This window comes from Ursus americanus, chromosome 11 (assembly GCF_024610735.1).
Source record: "Ursus americanus isolate L20-20 chromosome 11, mUrsAme1.1.p, whole genome shotgun sequence".
NCBI lineage: Eukaryota > Metazoa > Chordata > Mammalia > Carnivora > Ursidae > Ursus > Ursus americanus.
In genome coordinates, this window is record NC_142137.1 from 10,138,487 (window position 1) to 10,156,898 (window position 18,412).

At 35.5% G+C, this 18,412-nt stretch overlaps 1 protein-coding gene across 5 annotated transcripts in view; it reads right to left on the reverse strand.

Annotated features, from left to right (window-relative positions):
* Positions 1-18,412, reverse strand: part of MAP3K7 (mitogen-activated protein kinase kinase kinase 7) — an 89,252-nt gene that overhangs the window by 55,383 nt on the left and 15,457 nt on the right. For all 5 annotated transcript variants that reach the window (XR_006781366.2, XR_006781364.2, XR_006781365.2 and 2 more), the window contains exons 3-9: positions 16,860-16,925; positions 16,332-16,377; positions 15,286-15,424; positions 6,873-6,997; positions 3,902-4,030; positions 1,998-2,128; positions 316-397 (exon numbers count right to left, since the gene is read on the reverse strand). Coding sequence is in view for 2 of the 5 variants with exons in the window: in XM_045807053.2 (XP_045663009.1) it covers positions 316-397; positions 1,998-2,128; positions 3,902-4,030; positions 6,873-6,997; positions 15,286-15,424; positions 16,332-16,377; positions 16,860-16,925 (718 nt within the window). In the remaining 3 variants the exon portion in view is untranslated. The remainder of the gene's footprint in view (positions 1-315; positions 398-1,997; positions 2,129-3,901; positions 4,031-6,872; positions 6,998-15,285; positions 15,425-16,331; positions 16,378-16,859; positions 16,926-18,412) is intronic.

Below are 18,412 nucleotides of genomic sequence, written 5' to 3' on the forward strand. Positions count from 1 at the left end.
TTGATCTACCCATATCTGTGCAAAAACGATTTTATTTTTCAAATAAAGAATGACATCCCCAGCAATACAAGATCCCATCTTTTTTTATTTAACTGTACAAGAATTCTAAGACTTGGAAGCAGATCTTTAGTAACTCTTTAAACTGGGTACCTTCATGAAGAATGATGTACCTGGAAACCCAAATTGTAGTCAATCATATGAAATGAAGAAATTAAAATGCAAATGGAGACATCATTCATTGCCTCTTGATTATAATTTCATGGGAACAGAGACATATAAAAATTAGGTTATTACTCTTCCAATCTATCCACTTACCTGTACTGGTGGCAGAGTTGCTCTGTCCTTCATCTGAATACTGACAAGGATACTGTAATGGCTCATCTGCTCCTGGAAAGTACTATATATGAAAAAGTAAATCACAGTTTAAAATTTCTTTAATATAAGATAAATCCTGTAAGAATTAATGTGAAGAATACACATTAACTATTACCTTGTCCTGGGATGTGAAAGTAGCAGAGACAGTACTTTATTTTCCCAAGCATATAGTGAATTTATAGATGTCTAAACTCAGTATATGCCTTAAGTTTTTGATTTTACAAAGATGATGATAATGTGCTACTCTCTTAAATTTCAACTGTGATCAATGCTGTGTATGTACTTAAGTAGCTATTTTACACAGAACCCAGATAGTCCTCAAGCAAACCGCTACATTTTTCCAAAGGAATATATCAAATATAATAGTATCATTCCTTGTAATTATGTAGAATGTATTTATGTTTTCAGAGCACTAATACAAACTTCCAAATTGTTGAAATTATTGTCAGTTTGACAACTGAGCCTAGTATGCCATAGAACAATTGTTAGAATTAATATTTTGAATATCAAAGATAGATTATGGCTGTTCCTCTATAAAACGGAGATACAATATTGGGAATTTTTGCTGGATAAAAATTAAAATTTAGGGGAAAAAAGAAAGGTTTTCTTTTCAAATCAGACAAAGCACATATAAGTACAATCACAATTTGAACAATTTATATATCCCAATGTTTTAAGGTATCTCACTATGGAGACCAAGTTGTTTTCTTATGAGCACATCTTCAGGGCCTAGGATTCTCTATATAGCTGGTATTCACATATGATGGTAGGTTTTAATCAGTTTAGTTCAAGCTTAGTTTGCCTAAATCATTTTCAATAGAATAAACAAATCTTTGGCCATTTAGGAAGTCTATATTTAAGGAGATTGAAGGGTTCATCTACTGAGCAAAATTGTTCTACTGTTCTAAATTCAGGCATTTTTAAAGTCAAAGTACCACTCAGTAGATTTTGTTAATGTATCAAAAACTAGAGGCCTAAAATATTCAAATAATTCTAAAAGTGTTTGTTTATAGACTAAGAAATTTTGATAATCATTTGAAAGGGTTCTTTTAAAAAAATTAAAAAAAAATTCTATCTATAAATCCTAGAAGTTTAACTTTTTTAATGGTGAAGGAAAAGCTAAAAATATGCAATGAAACACCAGAAGGTAAAAATCATTAAATAAATGTGTCTGGGAATACAACCATACTACTGCCCTGAATAAATGACCGCATGATGAAGATCTGTACTCAAGAAAATTTAAAATTTAGTTTGGCAAGTTTTAGAGTCAGAAAATACCTAAGTCCTGTATAAAGACATCTAATTTAGCTTGCACTGCATTATAGATGAGGCAACAGGCCCCAAAACAAACACACTTGTCCACTAAGTTAAGCAGGAGGAAAAAGCAAGTTCAGAAACCTACTCTAGCTATCTTTCCATTATAAAGACTAGACTTTTTTTTCCCCCAAAATAACATTTCCTCCTCTGATAATATGAGTAATAAATGCCCATTCTAACTTGGACAATACAGAAAAGTATAAAGCAGGAAACAGCAATAATGTCTTTTCATTTTAAAGCCCCATTCGAACTCAGTATACACCAAATTCCCCTAAATCCAAAGACCCTCAAAAGAAGGATTATACCCGCATCAAGTGAGTCATTATTTTCACAATTTCCTCCATTGAAGGGCGCTGAGAAGGATCTTTAGACCAACAACGAGTCATCAGGCTCTCAATGGGCTTAGGTAAATTTTTGATCAGTGGTGGTCGAGTACCTATAATTAAAAATTAGAGGGGGGGGGAAAGAATGTATTTACCCAAAGAATGGTGTAAGCTTTTTATATGTATTTCCAATACAGTATTTATTTTATAGATCTTGTAATTTAAGATTTATTTTGGAATAATAAAAGTACTTTTTTTGTCTATTAGGTTAACATATTTTCATAAAGGGGAGGGTACACCTTTTGCAAGTTAAATTAAAATTTTTAATATGCATTATAGTAAGAGTATGACTGAGAAATAATATCTCATTTGTTCTAACATTGTTCTTTTAACAACTAATAATGGCTTAGTGGGCTTTATTAAGAAAAATAAAATGGTGGTTTGAGGTAATCTTACTTGAACTAAATTCTCAGATTCACTGTAAAAATTTCAGATGTGTCTGAAAAATCACCTTCCATATCGGAAAAGTCATCCACTATAGTATTATACTTACTGACCTCTAAATGACTCTCTTGTCAGTGGCAGACCTCGTTGGCTGCTGTGAATCCATCATTTCACCAACTGAAAACTGTCAACTTTTGTGTAATTACCAAGACTAATATTATAGTGAGGTCCCTAAAGAAAGCCTCAAATATAATGAAATCTTCATAATTTTACCAACTAATAAGTTAGCTGTTTTATTCTGTACTTCGACAGTCAATTATTTACTGACAATTGATAGAAAACCAAAACGCACTGTCTTAGTCAATGCTCTAGCATTCTCTACAATGACATTAAAGGTAGTAAAATGAAAGGCAGTACAGGAAACAAAAAAACCCACTTAGATTACCCAGATGATGGTACTGTTTGACAAGTCTATGAATGACCTAGTTAGGCAGGTATTTGTATGATCTTTGTAACAGTGTATTAAAATGTCAATAAAATGTCTTAATCAGAATAACCAATTGATAGAAATTAAATAAGAGTGATATAAAAATTAGGAAGGTTAAGCAATTTCCCTCCATGAAGAGTGTATTTTCCCAAATCAAACGTGAATTAACTTGATTAATGAAGAACATGTATTCTATCATCCTGAGTGGTTAGAAACATCACAACTACATATCTAAAAGGAGCAGGAGGGATAAAGGACACTGAGTTCATAAGTCAATATAACTTAAAAATATGGACACTGGGAGTCAGAAAGATCTGGATGGGAATCCCAGCAATACCACTCACTAATCTGATGACCTTGGGCAACTTTCTTTCCTTCTCTAATTCTTGGTTTCTATAAAACTGTAAAATTGTTGAATGAAGCAGTAATAGTACTCCCCTTATTATAAGGATGAATGAGGAGATAAAATGAAAGCATATGTAAAGCACTCTGTGTTTTGCCTTTATGAATAGCTGAAGTAACAACCTTTACTATTATACTTTGCTATCTCAAGAGAAAAGGCTATACCTCCTCAATTACCTTAACCTTGAGAAAGATTTTATTTATTTATTTTTTTAATTTTATTTTCTCCACAGAGTCCAATCCGAGGCTCTCTATCCCACAGAGCAAGCCAACCTAGGTAGCTGGCTCTGGCTGTCTATTGATGGCCTTTCCCTAATTAGCAGGATCAAGCAGACCTCCTCAGCCTTGGGCAAAGGACAGGACCACTCTCAGACCTGCCCTACCTGATTTTGGGGGTGAGGGGGAGGGTAGGAGACTGATGACAGCAAAATATTCCAGTAACAAAGAACTGGACATTTTAATGTTAGGGATAAATGGTCTTCTTTGAGGTAGATACAATTGTCCAGACAGAAAATATACAAAATATATTAAAGAAAAATTTCTTTTTACGAACCGTTATGAACAGCCCACATGATACGGAAAGCTGGGCCACCAATCTCATCAAAGGGTTTCCGACGTGTTATCACTTCCCAAAGGATAATACCCCAGCTGAAGACATCACATTTTTCACTGTAATTGCTACCTAGAGAAAAAGGTGGTATAATTTCAAGACTCTTTTCCACATGACTTACAGGAACAACCGCTCTGATAAATTGTTAAGAATGAGCACTGTGTACAAAAACAGGAGGGTGCCGCATGTAGAGCTGAGAAATTACTCTTTCTTAAGCACCTTAAGTCTCTGCAACAAAACATTTATTTATCGATTAAGCATTAATAATGAACTAAAAAAAACACTTTAGAAAACTGGTCATTTTCTACCTTTTCATAGAGAGGCACAGGATTCATCTTTTCTTTATTCAGACTTATACTTTCTGTGGGGCAGAGTATGAAACATTTGTACTTTCTGTAATTTTTTAATCTTAAATTTTCTTTCACCATTCATTCTCTTGATAGAACTACTCTACTATCACAAAAGAAGAAATTTCTAATTTAATGATAAGACTTTCTTTTCAATATCTGGCAAGGTAAGATTCTTAATTTGCATACTTAAAAGCTATAAGCAGTGAAAGTTATAGATAACAAATTTATAAGCTGATTATGCTGCAAAATTTATAGGATCACTAAACAGGGTGAATCAGCACAATCAACAGCCAAAAAACCCCCAAAGCCCCCAAAACGCACTGTAAGAATGATTACAGTGATAGCCACACATGTACTTATTAGCATGTGTACCAACACGTGCACTAAGCAGTGCACTGCAAGCATTAAAATGATATTACAATCTAATTTGGGTTATAGAGGCTGACATATTTCAGAAATGAAGAAATCTACAAGCCTTACAGTATGAACTTTATTACTCTAAATTTTGAAAGTAACTTTTATTTCTGGCCTCTTTTGTATACATAAATAAATCTTTTTGCTTTTCACACTATAGTAATACTATGTGATTTTAACTCACAGGAAAGGATTTTAAATGAATTGTTTTAGGGGCACCTGGGTGGCTCAGTCGGTTAAGTGTCTGACTTCAGCTCAGGTCACAATCCCATGGTTCTGGGACCGAGCCCCACATCGGGCTCCCTGCTCCATGGGGAGCCGGATTCTCCCTTTCCCTCTGCCTGCAGCTCCCCCTGCTTGTGTGCACGCTGTCAAATAAATAAATAATATCTTTAAAAAAATGAATAGTTTTAAACCAATGTATTCTGTATATGAACTTAAAAACAGGAAGCATTATTTCATTTTGTATAATTTAACATTTGCTGGTTCATTCACTTTTTAATTGAATTTTATGGCAAAAGAGCTCCACTCAAGTGACCAACTGCATGGCAAATTCCTTTTTCTCTCAGGTGGCTAAAAACAAAGAAACAAAAAAACTTTAAATTCATCAAAAATAAAAGGAATGAGCCATAATCAGAATCTGATTACTAAATATATCTGAATTTTATGGACAGTCATACTTCCTAACATACAAATCTTCAGTTCCACTTTTCTCATTTAAAAGATAACTTGATATTTTCATACAGAAAACTATTCTGAAATTTACGGATCATTCTTTTAGAACCTGAGTGAGATATGGAGATGTAAAAGAAATTAAACATAAGCTTATCCTTTACTTGTCTTTCTTAGTATCATATTTCAGCCAGATTACTTGCATTTCTTCTAAGGCATGCTCATTTAGACTGTCAATTTTTAATTGCTAGGAAACCAATACAAAGCACAGCTGATTCTTGTTATTCTTGGTATTTAGGTTCTATAAAGTTTCTGTGAAGACTGGATAGTGAATGCTGAATCATTGGCTCGTAGGGACAGTCAGGGTTAGGTTCCTGTGAATCTCTTAGCGTCAACTGATCAATACATAAATAACCGTGTTTTATAGGTGTTTCTGTTTAAGACACCTTATTTACTATATATTGTGGATTCAGTAACATTGAAGTCATGGAACAGCACTATAACTCATGCCTGAATAAAGATTAGCTAGCACATGTATTTTCTCTGTAAGACATATCACAGCCTCGTTATACTTGGGAACACTAGAAAGCACTTCAATGCTGCCTTTGGAGGCCATCTTAAAAAGTGAAATCAACAAAAAGCACACAAAAAAACGAAAAAAACCACGGCACTAAGTAGATCATAAAATGACACAGTCTGGGAGCTGAAATGAGAAGGCAAGAGCTGAAATAAGAAGGCAATGTGTTGTCTTGTTCCTCAGCTGAGAACATGTGTTGGATGACTCAAAATTTTCCCCTGCTCTGCATATGCCTGCAAACAATCATGAAAGCACCATGAATACTGATTTTAGGGTTAAAAATACGTAAGTTTTACAGTTGCAATAGGTGGAATATGAAAATGAGGATTGACTGTATATATACTTGAACCTGCATAGGACACTGCTACACAATACAAAACTTGCTATGAGATTTAAGATCTAGGGCTGTATTTATTTACTACCTCCTTAGATTCTAGTACAGTTGACCTGTGAATACTGGTTTGAATTGCAGAGGTCCACTTAAATGTGGATTTTTTTTTTTTTTTTGAGAAATAGAGTACAACACTATAAATGTAGTTCCCTTACTATTTTCTTAGTAACATTTTCTTTTTTCAGTTTATTTTACTGTAAGAATACAGTAAATAATACACATACAAAACATGTGTTAAGAGATTGTTTATGTTATCACTAATGCTTCCGGTCAAGAGCTGTCTACTAGTAGTTAAGTTTGGGGGAGTCAAAAGTTACATGAGGATTTCCAACTGCATGGGACAGTCAGTGCCACTAACCTCTGCACTGCTCAAGGGTCAACTGTATATCCTTTCGAATATGTACTATGCAGAAATAAAACCACTAAAACAGGGTAAAGCCATAAACACACACTGGATGTACATGGAGTAAGAAGGCAGATTATCAATCACAACATGCTTTTGTCATTTACCTTCAAAAACTTCAGGTGCCATCCAAGCAGCACTCCCCTTGTTATTGGTCATATGAGTCTGAATGTCACAGGCTGTACCAAAGTCACAGATTTTTAATACTGTCCCACCTGCAACCAGCAGCAAGCTGTTTAAAAAAAAAACAAAAACAAAGGTTGTAAGACCAATACTTGATTCCTACAATAAAAGAAGAGACATTTGTGGTGGTAGAAATGGTTAAGCAAAATGTCATCATTCAACTTCTGTCAAATGCTTCCTGGTCACTGTAATAGCTCAATGGTTCAGAGGAATATTAGCAAAAATTAAATGACCTTAACCTAGTTCTCTTAAGGAGACTGCTAGATCCACATTTTGATGTCTCCATCTCTCTCTCCATAATCTTTCCTGACTATACATCTCTCTGGGCCAAAATAAAACATGGGGTTTAAAAAAGTTCTAGTGGGTCAACATTATGTATCCTAAAATGGAAGTAAATGGATATCAATACCTTCATAAATCACTTGTCCCCTAACCTCAATCTATCTATTGCAGTGTTTTTCAAGCTGCAGGCAGAAACGTAGTCATAAAATCTAAATCATAAAAATCTAGGTCAGAGATCTGGAAACCTAAGTCACAAAACTGATTTGGTAGACTACAACAGCATTTAAAAAAACAGAATAGAAAATATCAAAATGCATCACAACTCGTAAAATTAAATACTGTTTGATGTACGTTGTTTCAGTTTTATACACATTAATACGTACACATGATAGACTGTGAAATATTTTTTATTGTAGATCATGGTCCAAATGTTTGCAAACCTGTTTTGTTCTTATTAACGTTATGGTGAACAGAAATGAGTCTTTAGTTTAGCCTACTGTTGCCAGACTGGTTAGCTGTTCACTGACCCCATTTCTTTTCCCTCCTGGGCATAAAAGATTACATTTTCCAGATTTCTGAGTAGTTAGATGTGGCTGTATGACCATTCTAACCAATGGGTTGTAGGTAGAAGTGATGTACTTCACTTTTAAGCCAGGCCATAACAATCTCCCACATACATATATTCCTTTTCCTTTCCTTATATGCCGCTGAATGCAGAGGATTTTAACCTACAAGAAGCCTTGGATCCTGAGCCACCATGTGAGAAACTCACTATTTTATTTTGGACTTCATATGAGTGAAAAAAATCAACTTGTATTTTGTAAACCCATTCGATTTCAGAGCTTATCTATTATTAACAGTACCACTCTAACCAATATAAGAAAATGGTATAGAAGTGGATGCTGGGGCGCCTGGGTGGCTCCGTCGTTAAGCATCTGCCTTTGGCTCAGGGCGTGATCCCAGGGTCCTGGGATCAAGCCCCGCATCGGGCTCCGCTGGGAGCCTGCTTCTTCACCTCCTACTTCCCCTGCTTGTGGTTCCCTCTCTCGCTGGCTGTCTCTCTCTCTGTCAAATAGATAAATAAAATCTTAAAAAAAAAAAAAAAAAAGTGGATGCTGCTATAACAAAAATCTAATATATTTGATATTAGCTTAGCAGCAGGCATCAAGAAAGAAAAAATGGAGGCTGGAAAGATAGAGATCCATGTAATGACATAGCAAAATGTTTGGTAAAATTTGTCTCCTATGATAATTTGTGGCCTTGAAGGACTGGAAAAGCTGACTGCTTGTAGACTCCAAATAGTAGGAAGTAAGACTGACAAAGGCCCTTAAGACTCAGTACGGCAGCAAAGAACAAATAAGAGAAAGTACTTCCCACCTAAACTTGATGATTTCAAGGTGTCTCTGTTCAGTTGAGAAAAGGCAATGTGGCCAGAAATCAAATAAACCAGGTTCAAGATTTAGTCTAAGAAAGAATTCTGGTAATAGTCACAGGCACATGAAACTGACTGGAACCAGGGAGATCACAAGCCTACTTTTGAGGAAATTAATATTGTAGAAGGAACCACAAATTTCTAATTGAAAGAATTTTGATTGTTTTGAGCCTTACAACAATCCTCAGGACCCCAGAACTACATAAGCAGGGTGCAGCTGTGAAAACCGTACAGCTTCCAAGGAGAGTATATGCCAATACCTACATCTGACATGGTATGAAGAATGCACAAGGAGGAACCTACAAAAGGGTGAAGCTTGGAGTCATGAGCTATGGATAAAGGAGTTCCTTTTCAAGGGCCAAAGGACGGTCTCAGCAAGACCCATCCCACAAATCCAGGGCAGAGGGACAAGACAATGCCAAGACTTCATCCCTATAGACTAGTAACTGCTGTATGCCTCCATGGTTCCCTTTTCCCAGTGAAAACTTTTACTGATTGTCCTGTCTTTCTGCTATTATGTATTGTGTGAGTTGGGAGAGGGAGAGGTGACAGATAACTTGTTCTTTTAATTCATTATGGGAGGCCACATCCAGACCAGTTGGAGGACCGTATGTCATCGTGAGATGTTCATCCTGGACGGTGAACTGGATGGTGACTGGAAGAGCCTTTGGGATGTTTAACTGGCAAAGAGCAGTGAGTGGTTCTAACCTGTGGTTAGAGCAGTAAATATTCTGGGACTGGCCAGCTGCTCATAAAAGCCATCCCCTTCTTCCTCTGGGGCATACGAGACATTTTGGGAAATCTCTCCTGTAGGTACTTATAGCTAAGACTGAGTTGTGGCCACTGATATGTGGGTAGCAGGAGGGTCACTTGTAGGCCTGGCTCAAAAAACCTCTCATATGTGATCTCCATTCTCTTTATCTGCTGGTTAAGTGCATAAGTTCCCAAAGTCCTGGAGGATGGCAGAAGTACAAAATTGAGGGAGCTTAACTGGGTCCTTAAATGACAATATGAGAGATCATCTGCCAAACAGGAACACCTGTTTTGGATTTTACATGCATGAACAATAAATTTCTATTGTGATAAGCCCAGTATTAGCTACAGCAGCTTGTGTTAAAATAACTAATATTCCTAGCTATTATGATTCCTTTAAAGAAACTACTACTCAGAGTCTTAGGTTTTTTATATCCCAATGTAACTTAGTACTCCTATAAAAACTGAAATCAATATAAGGCACTTAAAGTGTAAAAAGAACTATGAAGGTAAAAGACTTTTATTAGCTTATTAAAAAGTTAAACATTTAAAAATAAATGTGTAAATCACTCTCTATATCATTACCTAAAAGGCTTACAGTCATATGTAAACAAGTAGAAGTGATTCTACTTGTTTTCTGTAAACAAGTAGAAATAAATTATTTAGCTCTTCAACCGCCATCTCTTACATCTTACACTTGTCTTATGTAATCATTTTCTTTCTTCCCCAAATACCTTTAATGAGGTCCATTTATAGTGAATTCTCTCCAAGTTTTCTTTCAAAACATCTTTAACTCTCACACTTCTCCTTAAAAAAATCATTTAGGGCAGGTATACTATGTTCTCTCAGCTCTGTGAAATTATGATTCCAGTATTCTAGCTTCCACTAATGGTGCTGGAAACTATACACCAGTCTGTCAATCCTTTGTAGGTAATCTCTTTTCTGATTAGCTAATTTAAAAATCTCCCTTCTGTTTTTGTTGTTCTGTAGCCACACAAAGGTGTGTCATGGGGTAGACTTCTTTTCATTTATCCTGTTTAGAAATCATACCTTTGTCCAGAAAATTCCTGGCCGATCCCTCCTGATTTTTAAACTCTCTCCATCCTATTTTCTTCTACTGGAGTTCTGTTTTGTTAGTCCTATCTTTCCTTTCCCTGTGTTTCTTAACCTATCATTTTTCTCATTTATTTATTTGTTTGTGTTGCATTCTGGGTAACTACAAACATATCTTACAGCTCACCAATTCTCTTGTCACCTATTTCAGATCTACTATTTAATATTTTCAATTATTCCTAAATGTTGTATTTCGTTCTTTGGTCATTTTGAATAGTTTATTCCTTGCCCATTTTAATTCCTTTTTAGGGGTGAAAACTGTAGGCATAATTCCATATTGGTAATTCCAAATATTTGGAGTCTTAATATTTGAGGGCTTAATTCTGCTTTGTGTTATTTCTGCTGACTTTTACTCATGGTATCTTGGACACTTATAGGTGTGGTAGTTTTTACTGTGGCTTCATATTTGATCGATTTTAATCTGGAATAATTAAAAGCCTCGACTAAAAACACAGGACTTTAAAATGGAGTTTCACTTACTGTTAGATGCCCTGGGACACTCCCAATCCCAAAACACTTTTAATCTGTTTTGTTGGGATTTTTCTTGATTGTCCAAGTAGGGTAAATTCAAACTCACATGTGGGGAGACCTCTGTTAAGAAATAAATGTTTGCCTCGTCAGAAAAGTGGTATTTTTTCTAGCCCACTTTTAAGTTGTTCCCTCCAGGGATCCTAAATTTATGGAGAGATCTCGGTTCTGCTACTTCACCTGGTGCAGAACAAAGGACCTATCTCCAATTATATAACACGGGGGGGGGGGGGCAGCTCTACATTTTTGATAATGACAGAAGCTCCCAGTAGAGTCCCTTAGCCTCCAAGTTTGGATTAAATTCTCTCAGGATTCAGTGCTTTCCATTTTTTGCCCTGATGATTTCCCTTATTTTCTTGTAAGATCACCTATGCATGTAAAAGGATACTTGTCATATGCAGTATCTCTGGGTGTTTGCTGTAGGATGGTTTTTCAATTGATCTTGTTCGCATACTGCTGAGTGTCAAAATTCTTACAGAATAAAAGCCACATTTCTATACACTCTCTATCAGCACACACAGGTTGTTAGGATTTAAATGCACAGATATTGTGGCTTAACTTTATGTGCTTTTCAAACTAGAGTATGAAACCTTGGCACTACATCAGTGTATGGTGGGATAAGTGGCAGGGAGCCTACAGAGCCCTAGGTTAAAGCTAGCACTTCTCTCTGGACCATCACTTCTACTCAGTTTTAAGTATTTTTAACATCCTAACATCAACTTTAAAACAAATTACATAATATATGAAGTTGGATGCAAAATTTGGATGCAACATTCCTAAAGGAGGGTTATTTGGGCTCTGTTCCTAGTCTTAGAACTACTGAGGTTATATTATATCACAACTTTGTTCTGGGGGTTAGGAAAGTTTGAGAAGCCCCAACTTAGGGCATTAACAACTTTGCAGAATCTCAAAACATCAAACGATTGAGTAGCACTGTACATTCTAAAAACAGCTCTGTAAATCAAGTCTTTCAAGTCTAAGATTGCTTATAAGACCAAAAATAGTTTCAAGTACTTACTTAAGAGGTAACAGAAAATATTATTTATTAAAAATAAAGTGGTAAAAAAAAAATAGAGGTAAATATTTGAATATAGTGATAGAAAATATGTCCATGTAAGTGAAAAAAGCAACATTATATATAGAATAACCCATACATAGTTAAAAAACAAAACTAAACAGTGGTTATTCTTTGAGGAATAGAAACAGAAGGCGGAAAGACTTGCTTTATATTTTTCTATTTGAATATTTTTTTAATCACGCGCACATATTATTTGAAAATAACAACATATAATTTAGTTAAAGAAAAAAGTAAAATAAACCTATATGGGAAAAGGAAAAAAAATGGTCCTTATTTTAAATGTCCTTATTTTTAAGATACTTCTAGAAATGTCCAACTCCAAAACCATTTCTTATGTTTAGAATGTGTGTGCGAGGGGAGTATAACTCTTATTACGGTTAGAGTAACTTATTGAAAGATTTCCAGAAAACTTTCTGAACTTAAGATTCTGATTTTCCTAGGTGCTATATTACCCAAGTGTACTCACCAAGTAGTATACCCTTACTTAGGTTTTCCTCTTGATGACAAACAGAAATAAAGATAAGCTGTACCATCACACTGTAGTAATATTCAATAGCAGTATATGGGGTTCTCTGAAATTATAATTTTTATAAATTTTTTTTTTAAAGATTTTATTTATTTATTCGACAGAGATAGAGACAGGGGGAATGGGAGAGGAAGAAGCAGGCTCATAGTGGAGGAGCCTGATGTGGGGCTCGATCCCAGAACGCCGGGACCACGCCCTGAGCCGAAGGCGGACGCTTAACCGCTGTGCCACCCAGGCGCCCCTAATTTTCATAAATTCTTTGTATATAATTTTATACTAAAATTCTAACTTGAGAGATTATTTAGAAAGTTTCTTTTTAGTCCAACATGACTAGGATAAACCAGATAAACTACTATACACATCTCCTATGATAACTGAAGTGCAAAGAATGCTAAATGCAATTTACCTGTACATGCACTTGAGCAAAAAATTTCCTGTTTTACTGTTCTTGTTCCAGCTCTAACTGCTCTTTACCCAAGGAAAGAACTGTAACTGGTTTTCCTTGTTTCATCTTGGTAGATTCAAGATAATTTTTTCTGAATAACTTTTATATTATTATTACTTTAATTAGCACTCCTTCACTAAGATTTTAATAGGTCACCAGCCATGAGTGACATTCAAAGCTCACTGAAATATGAACCTAAACGATCTTTGTAGGCTTACGTTCATATAGCTGGGACCAAAAACACACTTTTATTTCTGAAATGTATGCAAATGAACCTGCAAAAGATGAAAATAGGGGCACAAGCACAAGTTGATATTACATAAAATACGTAACCAAATCATCAGGTGCCTTGTTTATATGCCATTCTGAAGAATTCTTCCTGACCACAGAATCCACAGGTTTTCCAGTGACAGTAACATAGTATGTGTGCTTGTCTATACAATTATATATGAAAACATAGCCATTCCGAAGAATTTTCTTTTTCCCAGTACATTCTGAAAAACCAATTCTAACTCTAAAGCCCAGTTTGTATACTGGATGTCCCAAAGACAATTTGCAATACTACAGAATGAGTGCAACCCATAAGGATGCCCAAGAGGAATGAATGATCTAAGCCAGACTTCCTGTAAATATACTGATGGGATTTATTAGCAAAAGGGGGTCCATATCTACAAATGATTTTAGTAGGACATGACTGGTCTAAGTAGGTTGGTTAAAATAAATATAATATTTATGGATTTATGGGGTATGGGTAGATGGAGAATAAAGGTAGTCATTTTATATAATTATGGAATAGAAAAGATGTTGGAAAACTGAAAAGACTTCCTTTTGTGAGATATTTTCATGTATATTGTTTAACAATAGTCAGTTATTTCAAAGCCAAAGTAAGACCTAATGCAGAAGAAAAGGGATACTTCTGAGAGTTCCACCTGATACTTTCTGGTTCTTCCAGGAAAAAGATGCTTTGTATCTGATGCTTGCCTATATCTTTTGAATCAATAGTCAATTTGTTCCTGGATAAGAGCTATGATTCTCATGAATTTGTTTTGATAACTCAGCTGTGTGTTAAGAAGAGCAAAAGAGGACTCAATTTTCATAAAAAGGAAAAAAAAGACAAAGTGATGTCTTCTTCACTAACCAAGATAGGTAGCTAAGGCAATAGCCTCAAGGAGTCAAGTTAAAAAAATAAAAGTGTCATGAATCTGGATCTTAAATATTATTTGACCAGGGACCTGGGGAAAGAGAAATCAGTTTAAGCCTGAGAGTAGAAATAAGGTATACTAGTGAGAACAGACATCCCAAGAGCTGAGACCTACGTAGAATGTATCAGATTAGACATGAGAGTGACGAGTTGTACCCAGAAGGGACACTTTAATGCTACCTGTATCAAGAGAATGCAATACTTAAAACTCATTTCCTAGGGGAAACCTCTTGTATGAGGACTGATGTGGTGCCGGGAGGAGTAGGGAGAGAGAATGGCATTTGGACTTTTTTCACTCTGTTCACAAGTGGATAAAGTAGAAAAAAAAATCAGAGAGAAAAGGGGACAATACCACATGTATATGTTCTTTAATTGAGTACCTATGCAAACAAAAACCCCTCAAAATTTCATCCTTTTAAAGTACTCATTTAGGGAGTTTTGAAGTTCTTTCAAAGTCCTAGGATCCTTAATATGAAGAAATCCAGAATACTTTCATTTTCTACCCAGATGCCAGAAATGTCCTTTTACCTTCCCCTAAAATGGCAAATCATAACCGCTTTATAAATTTTTGTAGGATGTCTACTACATGTGGTCATTGTACTAGCTATTAGGAATATAGCGGGGGAATAAGACAAACTTGTCTCTGCTCTTACGGAACGGGCTGTCTGGGGGCAGCAACATATACAACAGGCACAAAATAAGATTTATAGGCTAACCAATTGTAGAAGTATGCCAATCTATGGCAAGAGTTATTCACATAAAAATTTGACTAAAATAAAAATCCTACTAAAGACAACATTTTAAAATGCAAGCTTAGATAAATGACTAAATAATGAAGGTGAGTTAAAAATAAACACTCTCAAACAAGCCCAAAGGCAATAAAAAAGAGAAAGTCAGTGCAACAATTAGCTTGAATTAGGAAGTGGGTAAAGGTTGGAGGGGGAGAGACAGAGACAGACACCACACTATTAGAACTTACTTTGGTGGTTTCAGGTCCCTGTGAATTAGAGCTTTGGGTTGCATGCTGTGAAGATAAGCCACTCCTTGGGAACACTGTAAACACCAACTCATTGCATGGGCAGCAGTGTAATATGGCAATGGTTCAGCACCATGCAGCACTGCAAAAGAAAGGCACAAACTAAAAAGAACTTTATTGCATATAACAGAAGATACAAGGTGAATGCGAGCACTATCGGAATACATGACTGGGTATTTTTCTACACATGCTCCCATCAGTCCTGCTTTTAATTCTTTTCTAAATACAGAGATGGAAAGATCTAATAATTTCAAATGGGTAACTACCGCATAAGTACCTAAAATGTAATAATACTTCTATTAACTGTTATACTACACCCACTCTAGCAAAATTAATAGACATTACTAAACTTTTCCACATTGACAGAATCTTTCACACAATATAAATTATAAGCAATGTGATGGCATACTACCGTAAGATACAGAGAAGTAGTACAAAAAGAAATAAAACAAGGTGTACCAGCATGTTTACAATTATGCTTTCTACAACAGCTAAAAACTAGAAATAGTTCAACCAAGTAAGACAATGGAGTTTGAGAGATACCCATTAATAATGATGAACACATGGGCAGGAAATATAAATAAAAATCTAAATAAAATGTTAACTTAAAAAATAAAATGCAACCATTTATTTTATATAAATGCAATGATTAATATATTTACTATATGCTTGGTGTTTCTTAAGAGTGAAAAAGTTAGCTCTGTTCTATAAAAATAACTAAATGACCTAGTTTCTTTCATTGTTATAATTAAAATGTTTTGTGAAGTGAGTTTTCACAATTTTATTTTTTGTAAAGAGAGCAAATTAAGCTGAATGAAATGGAAGAAAGTATGGTTAAAGAGTTCTCAAATGAGGAGGCTCAAAGCTGAGAGGGCAAAAAGAAAAACATTAAAAGTATGAAGATATTTCATTAAGTAACTAACAGTGTATATTAAAAGCTTTTCAATGAATTTACTCTACTAGATAAAGACAGGTCTAATGACACTCACCATTATATAAAGAGCCCCCTTCAGCATATTCCATCACAAGACACACCTGAAAGAAACATATGTCAGTATAATTAACCACAGGGCTATACCATCTTAGGTGACTTGACAGATAATGGAGTTCAATCTTTAATTTTATAAATGCGTTAAAAATTATTCTTTTAGTCCCCACTATGTGAATGGTACTAAGGGAAAAAGAAGGGGATCTATGATCTAAGGCCTTGTCTTGTAGGGGCCCATTGTCTAAGAGTGGAGGTGTATGTAAAAACATAATTGCAAGACCTCTGAGAACTTTCTCCAGGGCTGGGTAGATGCTGTCACAGAATGTCATAAGCCTTGTAAGATGAAGTCAGTGGATAAGAGAACTCCTCCAATATACTGTGTTGCTAACAGACTAAAAACAAATACATGAAGTGTAATTTTTTAAAAAGTAATGTAACAGATCAAAATAGCTTCATAAACTACACACCTGCAAACATTTACTTTGTCAATGCTTATAGACAGGTGACAATGAAAAAGTGACAAACTTACTGGATTCAAGCAGGCTCCATATAGCTTTACAATATTAGGATGGTTCACACGGGATAACTGTCGAAGCTGTAACAAATCAAGGTGTCTTTTAAAAGATGCTAACTTTTGAGGAATTGATTTCACAGCATCATTAGAATTTCAGCGTGTACAAAACATTAGTTTAATCATTCAACAATCATTATTCACTATGTAGCAGGCACTGTGGTCATAAATACCTGCCCAGAATGGTAAGGATTCCCTGCCCTAGAGCTCTCACACTTTACATGGGAGACAGACAAATAATTAAGGCAAAATGCAAAGTGCTTGTAAGAGGAGCTATGAACAAGCCATAATAAGTACAAATAAGAAAAAATAAACTTTAACAAGAAATGTTAAGTAACCATCCCAGAGACAGCACCGAGCTTAGTGATCCAAGGCACAAGAAGCTATGTCACCGTCATCACCTTCAGGGCTAAGGCTGCATGGTCTTCCTAACTCTGTGCCAGGCCCTGGTGGGCACTTTAGAGATACTGTATAATTCTCACAACTCTGCAAGGTAGGTATTGCCATTTCTACCTTTAAGGAAAGGGATCTTTAAGATAAGGCTCAGAGAGGGTTAAGTGATCGGCTTAATATCCTACAGCTACCACCTGGGTTTGAACTTTGGTTCATCTGACTTAAAAATCTGTACTCTTTCTGCATATGTGTACTGTCTTCTACTTCTTTCTCCCATCTCTTGAATTGTCTTCTCTCCATTCCCACTATCATTGCCTTAGTAATTCCAACATGAACTGCTACAGTAAGTGTGTTTTCCTAGCTTCCTCCCTACTTCCTAGTGGTAGTACCAGGTACCTATGCAAATAATCTTCCCCAAGCCAATGAATCACATTGAGACCAGTGAGAGGTTTGGCTGTACTGTTTCTCTTGCTCCACACCTCAAACTTCTATTAATGTGTCCCTCCACACTGCACCTTACTCTCTTTCTTCTCTCTTTTCTGTCTTTTCCCCTCTCTTCCTCTTCTCTATATCTTCACTATACTGCTGGCTCATAAGAAGTCCACTAAAGTAAACCTTTTTACTATATGCTACTAGAAAGCTGTATTTCTCTACAGTCAACATTTGTGTATTTTCAGTCCTAATACAATAATATCACAATTTATTATATTCACTTATTATACATAAAAATATACTTATATTTCATCTTCTAAAGGTTTAGCACTGAGCTTCAGACAGCAGATTATTTAAGCATTTATTTCTGCTCCTTCCCCAAATCCCACCATTAAATGCCCATTAAAGGCATTTTTTCAAGGCACAAACTCAGAAGGATGAAGAGAATGTGAAATGAGAAAACAGCACACATTTTTGGAAGTTGGAAAGCAAATGACTAGCAATAACTGACACAGCAGATCTAAAAAAAAAATGAGAAAGAGTGAGCAGAAATGAGATTAATCTCCTAAAACCTCCAAAGGGTTGGGAGTGGTGGTAGTACCAGGTACCTCTGCAAATAAGCTAACGAAGGAACAGAGAGGTTAGCTGAAAGGCAGACCAGATTCCCTCCCTTCCTGACTTCAGTT